The sequence below is a fragment of the Hordeum vulgare genome, chromosome 2H, assembly GCF_904849725.1.
Source record: "Hordeum vulgare subsp. vulgare chromosome 2H, MorexV3_pseudomolecules_assembly, whole genome shotgun sequence".
Classification (NCBI taxonomy): Eukaryota; Viridiplantae; Streptophyta; class Magnoliopsida; order Poales; family Poaceae; genus Hordeum; species Hordeum vulgare.
This window is the reverse complement of record NC_058519.1, coordinates 621,219,553-621,229,594: the sequence shown is the minus strand read 5'-3', so window position 1 is coordinate 621,229,594 and position 10,042 is coordinate 621,219,553. Positions and strand designations below refer to the sequence as shown.

Sequence of the window (10,042 nt, the reverse complement as noted above, 5' to 3'; positions counted from 1 at the left end):
TTCTATGCCAAAACCAACATTTAGAATATTTTGCAATAAGACATGTACGGGGCTTGGATTTTTTTAGTGAAATCGACAACGTATAGATCACCTCTATGGAAGCCAGTAAAGACCATGTTAAAGTTATCACAGCGAAACACTTGGCAGTCAACTTCTGTAAATAGCACATTGAAACCAAAGTATGTTAGTCTAGATACGAAAAGAAGATTGTAGCCAAGAGATTCAACAAGCATGACATTTTGAATAGAACTATCATGAGATATGGCTACCTTACCAAGACCAAGTACCTTACCCTTGGAGTTGTCTCCAAAGGTCACATACCTTCGAGGTCCACGGTTTGGTGCGATCTAATGGAACATGTCTTTGTCTCCGGTCATGTGATCGGTGCATCCACTATCAAGAACCACTCCTTTCCTCCGTCCATGTAGTCTCTAAGGTTTGCCATAAGACTAAGGTTTCTCATGGTCTTCTCATACTTGATGTCAAACTCTTCATCTTCATTGTAGTATCCATGCTCCACATGCTCAATATATCAGTGACCGAACTCCTGGTATTTTATACTTCCATTGCAATGCATGAGTATTGTGCTAGTATTATAAAAAAATGGTTATGATGTACAAAACAATGTTCATCATGTATTTAGAAATTATTGGATGTGAATTTTGATGGTGTTGGTTCTATACTAAAAAATGTTAATTGTTTATTTAAAAGATATTCATTTGTATAAAGATATATTATCATGTGTCAAAAATGCTAATCGTGTATTTGCGAAATGGTCACAACATATTTTAAATAGTTTATCATGTATTTAAAAACAATGTTCATCTAGTATTTTAGAATGTTCATAGTGTAGAAAGAAATATATAAGATCATGTATAAAAAATTGTTCAACATATATTTAAACTTTGTTCATTGTGTAACATGAAAACATTTGTCATGCATTCAAAAATGTTTTCCTCATATTAAAAAACTATTCGTTGTGCCATAAGGTTCATCGTGTATTAAAATTATATTTACCCTATGGTAAAAAGTGTTGACCTTGTACTTAAATAACGTCCAGAATGTAACGCTTTTTTATGATGTATTAAAAAAAATATTCATCACGTTTGTGAAAAAGGTTCACTGTAGTAAAAATATTGATTGCGTATAAATTTTGTTCTTCATCGCACAATAAAAAACATAGTATATTTATTATTTTTATCATGTATTAAAAATTGTTCAGTGCGTATTTGAAAAAAGTTCATTTAATTAAGAGGGTTTCCGTCTTTATAAAAGTATTCACATGGTTTCTTATAAATGTTCGTTTATCATTTTCGATGATCACACATTTTTCCTAACGATTTTCATGTTTAACAAACATGAAAATATATTGATTGCATATAAAGTTTCTTCTTCATCACACATTAAAAAAATCATAGTATTATTATTAATTTTATCATGTATGAAAAATCATTCAGTGTGTATTTGAAAAAAAGGTTCATTTAATTAAAAGGGTTTCCGTCTTTATAAAAATGTTCACATGGTTTCTTATAAATGTTCATCTATAATTTTCGCCGATCATACATTTTTCCAACGATTTTCATGATTAGAGATAGAAAAAGGAAAAAATGAAAATTTTAACGGACAAATACAAACATAATCAGAATCACAGGTTATGATTTTTTTTCGTATGTGCGCCGCGGGTACCCCCTTAGTGGTGCCCTTATATGCCGGGCCTGCCTGCCTTATCTACCACCGCAGCAACACGATTGAACTTGAAGCACGGCCCAAGTCCCACGGTTCGAACGCTAAACCTTATCCATCCTCTCCCTCGGTCCATCCCAGACCCAGCCGCCAACCTCTCGCCTCTATCGCTCTCTCATTTCCTCTTGAGCTTCCCTATCTTCTCCACGAGACAAGCACCCACACCACCGCACGCAGCACGCCGCTGCTTGCTAGCCCACCACCTGAAGCTCACCGCCTTCCGCCATAGACGGTACTCCGGCATTCCCCTCCCAACCGCTTATAGTCCCTTTCCCCGTCCACATCGAGCCGTCAACCTCGTGTGACGATCTCCCCCGGCGCCATGCCCGGCGTGGCGCCGCCTCAAACTTCTCGCCGGCTGCTCGCCGTTCGCACCTGGCCCGCCCTGCGCATCAAGGGGGTAGCTCTATCCCGAGCTCCCCGTCGACCACCACATCGCACGCACCTCACCAGCCCTGCGCGATGCGGCGCCCTCAGCTCATCATCGTACGTCGACATCCTCTGTGTTAGTACAGTATATAATCTTAATTACTAGTCAGTGGTTTTTTTTTTTGCGGGGTAGTCAGTGGTTTAGCACTACTACATGCATAGCAAGGTTTTGTTTGGTAGGGACCGGGAAAACCGGTTTTTGGAAAATCTCGGAATTTTCTGATTTTTTCCATCTGAATTTTTCAAACGAATTTTGAATTCGAAAATATTGTGCCTCAATATAAAATGTTCACGCCTTGTCTGAAAACAGAGATGTGCCTGTTCCATTGGCCAGCCCGTCTGCTCGGCACAAAAGCTCGTGGCTTCGAATCACACTTCCAACTTCAAAAAGTAAGTCCCCCAAAAATGGGATTCGATCCTGTGACCGCCAAAGCTAAGCAAGAGTCGTATTTGAGTTTTTCGCTGGGTGGCAGAAGGGCCAGTTTTTGACCGGTTTTAAAAAATCTCGGAGGAGAAAAGAAAAAAAACCTGATGCATAGGCGCATGTATCGATGAGCTTCTTAGAGCAAGTACAATAGTATAGTCAGCTGCCGGCTATAAGCCATTGCCATGTCATCTATAGTTCATCTTATAGCCAACATGTACAATAGTTTATTATAAAAGTGTATTACTCCCTTCGTTCTTAAATATAAGTCTTTGTAGAGATTTCACTAGTGGACTACATACGGATGTATATAGACATACTTTAGAGTGTACATTCAATCATTTTGCTCCGTATATAGACATCTAGTGAAATTGCTTAAAAGACTTATATTTAGGAACGGAGGGAGTACTTCTTTATTACAGGACCCACCTTTCATACTCACTAAATGCCTAGGAGCACGTGCTAGAGCTGGCTCTTAGCTAAGAGCCCGCTTACCTTCTCTCTCCTCTTCTCTTTGCTCTAACTAATCAAAAAAATATTAGTTTATTCCTTATAGCCAGCTGACTCAGCCCTATTATACTTGCTCTTAGTAGTACCGGTCCGTATTATGTGAGTAAGTGAATTCACTTCGTGTCAGCTTGCTAGCCCGTGTGCGAGTCTACTAGATAGTCACTTTGAACGGTAGGGACAAGGATCTCATCGTGTAATGTATGTTTTAAGATCTCAGTCATGGATGATTATTATTCCCTCCTTTCTACTAAACAAATTGAATAATACAACTTTGGGTTCCACCATTTGTATTTAATATGACAGAGATTACAGTATTATGACAACACACACTCTCTCTCCATCTTCTCTCATATATAAATCCATCCTTTTATTTTATCTTGACTATATCAAATATTCAATATCATTTGAAATATAAGTTTGTTTTGTAAATAATTTATCGATTTGAACTCCTGGCATCAAAACATTTAGAACTAGAGCAACATTGCATACATTTCAAGCATGTTCAATTTTGAATGGCTGACATTTCATATGTCGAACAAGCCTATTTTACTAGAAAAATTGTAAAATAAACCTTTTTCACTAGAAATATAAACGCATTTCAGTAGAAATCTATTTAACCGAATTATATTTCAGATATGTGTCAAAAAACCTGTTTCGCACACACACTAAAAATGTGCAATTGAAATATATGTGAAATTTAAATGTATCACACAAAATGTATGTAATATCGGTTCTGAAACTGTGAAATAGTAATCACTCAAAATGAAATTGTACTTGATTATTTTTGAAATGTGAAAACTAATTTTCAAAATATGCAATTGAATAGATATGATTTTTATGAAACTGATTTTTTACAAATGGGTAATAGTTTATTTCAAAATCATGAAAACTATTATTTCAACAAGGTGTAATTGAAATAGATGTGATTTTATGAAACAAGCTGGAAAGTGAAATGAAGGTTCTAAATTGTAAAAGAGTAACTACAAAAAGTGAAATTTAATTGTATTATTGTGAAACATATTTTTTGGAAGTGTGTAACAGTTTGTTTCAAAAGAGTGAAATATCTTTTTTGAAAAATGTGCAATTGAAATAGATGTATTTTTTTTGTGAAACAAGCCAATGAAAATTGAAATATATGTTATGAATTTTAAAATAGTAACTACAAAAAGTGAAATTGTCTGTGTCATTGTGAAATTGATTATTTTCAAAATGTGAAATATGCGTTCGAATTTAAACATGTTTAAAAATATATCAAGATTCATATCATTTTATAGGTTTTGACGCAAGGAGTTTAAATATAAAAAAAAGTTTCAAAAACTAATATCTGGTTTAAATTATATGGATGATTGAAATTAGACAAAGTGAAAGAAATAGTTGAATTTATTGTGTGGGAGAAGAGAGAGTGTGTGTTCTGCCACATGCCCACATTCGTGCCACACATGCATGTAAAATACAGTTGGGGTGGTGGTGTGTGGGGATGGAATACTTATACATCATGAAAAGAGAATATACGATGTTAGATGACATTAGGTGATTGCCTAGAGCATTGCTGGTACGTATACATCAGTAAATTTTTCACTTTACTGAGTCTATACCGTGCTGTTTGATGTTCCGAAAAATTGAGAAACAAAGAAAAGAAAAGGAAAGGAAAGCACGATACGAAGCCTTGACTAAAAGAAATCATCACGTGTGTTGATATTTTGATGTGAGCGATCCTTGGATAAAACCCAACACTCTGTATACATTGTCAGGTAACGGGGGGAGGGCAGCGGGCCGGGGTGGTGTCACGGTGAGGGTCATGAAAGAGCAACACCAGGCCGGGGTGGTGTCACGGTGAGGGTCATGAAAGAGCAACACCAGGCCGGGTTTCTCCCCGTTGACACGTTGCCATCTCGATGCATCAGCTCATATTATCCTCACGTTATCCGATAACTATGGAGTAGTTCTTTAATGGGGTATTGCTAGCGTGCTTGATGATTAGTTGAGTACAAATAGAAGGTAAACCCGTCGAGATTGGTACAGCAAAATCAATACTACTTTGGCTGTCATTCCCAGGTGTCCGGAACAAAAGCAATACCCTGACTTGTGCTCACCGGCCGGCATGGCGGCAGCGCAAGGCGAGCATCCGCCGCTGTACAAGGACGCGTCGGCGCCGGTGGAGGCGCGCGTGCGCGACCTGCTCGGCCGCATGACGCTGCAGGAGAAGGCGGGCCAGATGGCCCAGATCGAGCTCTCCGTGGCGTCGCCCCGCGCCCTCGCGGAGCTCGGCGTCGGCAGCCTCCTCAACGGCGGCGGCAGGCCGCCCTTCGACGGCGCCTCGCCGTCCGACTGGGCCGGCGTAGTCGACAGCATGCAGCGCCTCGCCCTCTCTTCCCGTCTCTCCGTCCCCATCATCTACGGCGTCGATGCTGTCCACGGCCACAACAACGTCATCGGCGCCACCATCTTCCCCCACAACGTCGGCCTCGGAGCTTCCAGGCACGTTACATTTACATCCCGATCGACCATGTTGACATTTTAGTAGTGGCAAGGCCTACATGCATACTCCGTTGACTTGATGCAGGGATCCGGAGCTTGTCCGAAAGATCGGCGAGGCGACGGCGCTCGAGGTTCGGGCCACCGGCATGCACTGGACCTTCGCCCCCTGCGTCGCCGTGAGTCAAACTCAGAAACCTTCCGGCCGGCTGTCCCTTGAGCTGCAAGAAAAAGGACTGATGTCTGGTGGTGGGTGATGTATGTATAGGTATGTAGGGATTCGAGGTGGGGGAGATGCTACGAGAGCTACAGCGAGGACCCAGAGATCGTGCGCTCCTTCACCACCATCGTCGCCGGTCTGCAGGGCCAGACACCGGCAGACCACCCCCATGGTTACCCGTTCCTCCATTCGGTTAGGTACTTAATCCAGATTCTGGTGCTCTCTGATCAGGACCCCACAGTTTGGCAAGTATGCTGGTCAGAATTCACCGGATTTTAATGAATCTTTTTCCCCAGCATAACTTTGGTTCGAATCTAGCCTGAAATTTCGAGCTTTAAGCACACCAACCGATATTTCGTTAATATTTTGAATCCTGGCATGGACACCCAACGGGCCGAAGCCGAAGCCTGGAGCTTAAGCCTTGCCTGGGCTCCAGTTTTCTGCGTGAAGCCCGGTCCTAAGATCAGAAAAAGCCAGGAATACCTAAAATCTTATATTTCTTATGTGAACTATGCAAACGTCTTCTTTATGTGCAGAAGGAATAGTTAATAAAAAAAGGTAAATAAATTTTAAAATTCTATAATTAAAATGATGTTCCTTCTGCACATAAATTATGCAAACGTCTTATTTATGTGCATAGGGAGTATTATTTAGTTTTTTGGGCTGGGCTAGCGTGGGCTCGCGGTTGGCATTTTTAGCCCAGGCTTTTGTAAAGGTTAGCCCAAGGTTTATTTTTGGATATGCCCACAAACCTATCAGCAGAAATGGGTCCCACCTTTGTGATTTGCAGGGAGAATGTGCTTGCTTGTGCCAAGCATTACGTAGGGGATGGCGGCACTCACAACGGGATCAATGAAGGAAATACCATTTGCTCTCTAGACGATTTGGAAAGGATCCACATGAAACCCTATCCAGATTGTATAACACAAGGGGTGGCAACAATCATGGCATCCTTCTCTCAATGGAATGGGGAGCCATTACATGCCAGCCACTTTTTGCTCACGGATGTTTTAAAGGGCAAGCTAGGCTTCCAGGTAATTGAGTGGTGTTTGGATTACTTGGTTGATTCATGGTATATGTGTGGTTGTCACTAGTGAACATGTGTAATCTCTTGTTTCACAGGGTTTTGTGGTGTCAGACTGGGAAGGTATTGACCATCTTTGCGACCCTCGAGGGTCTAATTATCGGCATTGCATTGCACAAGCAGTTAATGCTGGAATGGATATGGTATTATTCATTAAGTGGTCATACGAACTATATTGTGCAACAACCACTTCTTTTACATTTGTTGAGCAACCTACAGATTATGATACCTTTCAGATTTGAGACATTCTTGGAAGATCTTGTGTTCTTGGTAGAGACAGGGGAGATACCATTATCACGAATTGATGATGCCGTTGAGCGGATTCTAAGAGTTAAGTTCATTTCTGGAGTTTTTGAGCATCCATTTTCAGATCCAACTCTACTTGACGTAATTGGTTGCAAGGTAAAAATGCTAGTTCACTCGTCTATGAGTTTGTTGTTATTGTCAATTCTTCTTACACTAGACATCACTCACCATATGCAATATGCGAATGAGGTTGCTATTCTCTTTGGTTAAGTATCTCTCATTGGATATATATCACTCACCATATATGATATGCACGCGTCAGGAGCATCGTCAGCTAGCACGTGAGGCTGTTCGAAAGTCTTTGGTACTTCTGAAAAATGGCAAGAATCAGAAGGAACCATTCCTTCCCTTAGCCAAAAATGCAAAAAGAATACTTGTCACAGGGACACATGCTGACAATATTGGATATCAATGTGGTGGGTGGACGATAGCGTGGCACGGAGACAGTGGAAAGATAACTCCTGGTAAGCAAATAATTTTAACTCCAAGGTAATATATTATAGATGGCCTTTCATTTTCAAGGGACACTTAACTTAATTTGTTTCATGCTAAACAAATTATTCTCTTTGGAAATCCTAGCTTTATGTATGATTAGAAGTTATGGAAAAATTATGACCCATTTTCAAGTGTTGTAATGCATATACAAATGTGAAATTATTATTTCTAGTTGAAGTTTAAGATGTTTGCGTTGGATCTTATTATGTAGTGGTTGTTTTGGAATTGAAGTTTTTAATATGTTCGTATTGGATCATATTTGTTGTCTGACAAAATAAAATACAAGAGACCCTAAGGTAAGAATTTACAAATCTAGATCCAAGCAACTACATTAAATTTGCCACAATCAAGATAGTATCACAATCTTGGTTTATTAGAAGCCCTTGTATTTTGAGCCAAACTTTGACCGCCTATACAACTTACAAAATATGAGGTAATATGCTAAATAATTATACTAGTAGATTTGCATTTGACATAGGTTCCCACCATTATAATTTTTTGTGACATGTAGCCCATATTTTATTAGTTAAATTTATGATCAAAGTTTGATCCAAAATACGGGGAGCCTGAGTAAACCCGGACAGAGGGAGTACCATGTACCACGAGGCAACTACAAAATATTGAACTAAACAACTAGTAGCCTAGTAGGCATTTGTTGTTTCCATGATCTTGGGTGGAAATTAAGCTTTGCCTCAATGGTTCCTTGAGAATGCGTGCATAGAGCACATTTTCCCTTTTCTATTTAAATTGATTGATTTATTTATTTTATTGAAAATATGGTCTAGTTTCGTCCATGCTATGAGGTATAAGCTAATCAATCTATCAAAACCAACAGGTACAAGCATATTAGAGGCCATACAAAAAACTTTGCAAGTGGAAACGGAAGTTGTGTATGAAGAATGCCCAACAGAAGCTACCATTGAAGAAGAAAACTTTTCCTATGCAATTGTTGTAGTAGGTGAGGTTCCCTATGCAGAAGGGTTGGGGGATAGAACCGACCTTAGTATTCCATTTAATGGCTCAGATCTAATTACTCGTGTTGCTAGAATAGTCCCTACCCTAGTGATTGTTATTTCTGGAAGACCCTTGGTTATTGAGCCACAAGTTCTTGAGAAGGTAGATGCTCTAGTTGTTGCTTGGTTGCCTGGAAGTGAGGGCATGGGAGTGACTGATTGCCTCTTTGGAGACCATGATTTTGTAGGCACGTTGCCAGTAACTTGGTTTAGATCAGACGATCAACTGCCTATAGATATTAGAGGTGCTAACTACGATCCATTATTTCCTTTTGGATATGGGCTCAAATGTTCAGAAGCAATGAAGATTTAGCATAATGTCATGACAGATTTGGTGGCCATACATTTGAATTGAAATAATAGTATACATATGTATGTTGTACATGAGAGTATGGGGTTATGTATAAGATAAATAATGTCATGTTGTCGAGTACATGGTATAAGGTGTTCAGGACACAATTTGTTTCTTACTCCTTCTCAAGTACTCGCTGTGCCTCCAAATACATGGTGTAAAAATTAGTCTATTATTTCTAAGTTTGATAAAATATATACAAGAAAATATCAACACCTACAATATTGAATAAATAGATTATAGAAAATGTAATGTTGGATATAATGATTATATGTGGGGGGCACCTAGGTACCCACGTTCCTTGCCTTTCGACCACTAGATTGCATTTAGATGCATGTTGTTGTAACAGACATGTTTGTTAACGGAGTATTCCATTTTAAACCGCCGATCAAAATAATTATGAAATAATCACTAATTGCATGCCATAAATAAGGCCCCACACACCATGCATGGCAACATTTCGTGGTGAGAGACATAATAGGAGAGAGAAAGTAATAATTAATGTGTGATGAGTAACGTCTCTTATTTCTTGCCTTGTTTGATGTTTCATAGATGGAAGGTATATGATACTCATTAGAAATAGAGATAAACTATTTGTAATTAGGAGGGTATGCACGCGTATGTTAGTTGAATTCCTAGCACATACACATGGGTATCTTGATTACGTGTATATTTTTAATAGGTACAATACCCCAACTATGTGTATTTTGTTTAGGTATAACACCAACACATAAATATTTTTGTTAGGTATAATACCCAACAACCCGAAATACTTATGGATTTGCAAGACGTAAAGTATTCAATATATTTTCACGTATGTCGGTAGGTGCATACTCAACATATTTCTTCACAGCTACATACCCGGCTTCAAATGTATGACTGCATACCGAGACAATTGTATATATTTGACATTTATAGTTATGTACACATTAATTTCACGTCTAGGTATGTACGTACGGAGAAATATCTTGAGTACGAACTTATATATTGA

General features: G+C 39.2%; 1 protein-coding gene across 4 annotated transcripts; it reads left to right on the top strand.

Moving 5' to 3' along the window:
• Positions 1-1,807: 1,807 nt before the first annotated feature.
• On the top strand, positions 1,808-9,162 carry LOC123427948 (beta-glucosidase BoGH3B-like). Of its 4 annotated transcripts, none has more exons than XM_045112088.1 (10): positions 1,815-2,248; positions 2,483-2,562; positions 5,162-5,584; positions 5,670-5,760; positions 5,850-5,998; positions 6,592-6,835; positions 6,924-7,028; positions 7,105-7,287; positions 7,454-7,655; positions 8,522-9,162. In XM_045112088.1, exons 1-10 carry the CDS (start codon positions 2,066-2,068, stop codon positions 9,010-9,012), a joined length of 2,151 nt encoding a protein of 716 aa, XP_044968023.1. In that variant the 5' UTR covers positions 1,815-2,065; the 3' UTR covers positions 9,013-9,162. The 4 variants fall into 4 exon arrangements, with proteins under 4 accessions (XP_044968026.1, XP_044968023.1, XP_044968024.1 ...); XM_045112090.1 differs by having other exon boundaries at positions 2,104-2,229; XM_045112089.1 differs by lacking the exon at positions 2,483-2,562 and having other exon boundaries at positions 1,816-2,229.
• Positions 9,163-10,042: the final 880 nt, after the last annotated feature.

Coding starts and splice junctions, on each gene's coding strand:
- LOC123427948 (XM_045112088.1), top strand. CDS start 2,066: ATGCCCGGCGTGGCGCCGCCTCAAACTTCTCGCCGGCTGCTCGCCGTT. Junction 2,249..2,482: donor CGTACGTCGACATCCTCTGT/GTTAGTACAGTA, acceptor GTCTGAAAACAG/AGATGTGCCTGTTCCATTGG. Junction 2,563..5,161: donor CACACTTCCAACTTCAAAAA/GTAAGTCCCCCA, acceptor TGTCATTCCCAG/GTGTCCGGAACAAAAGCAAT.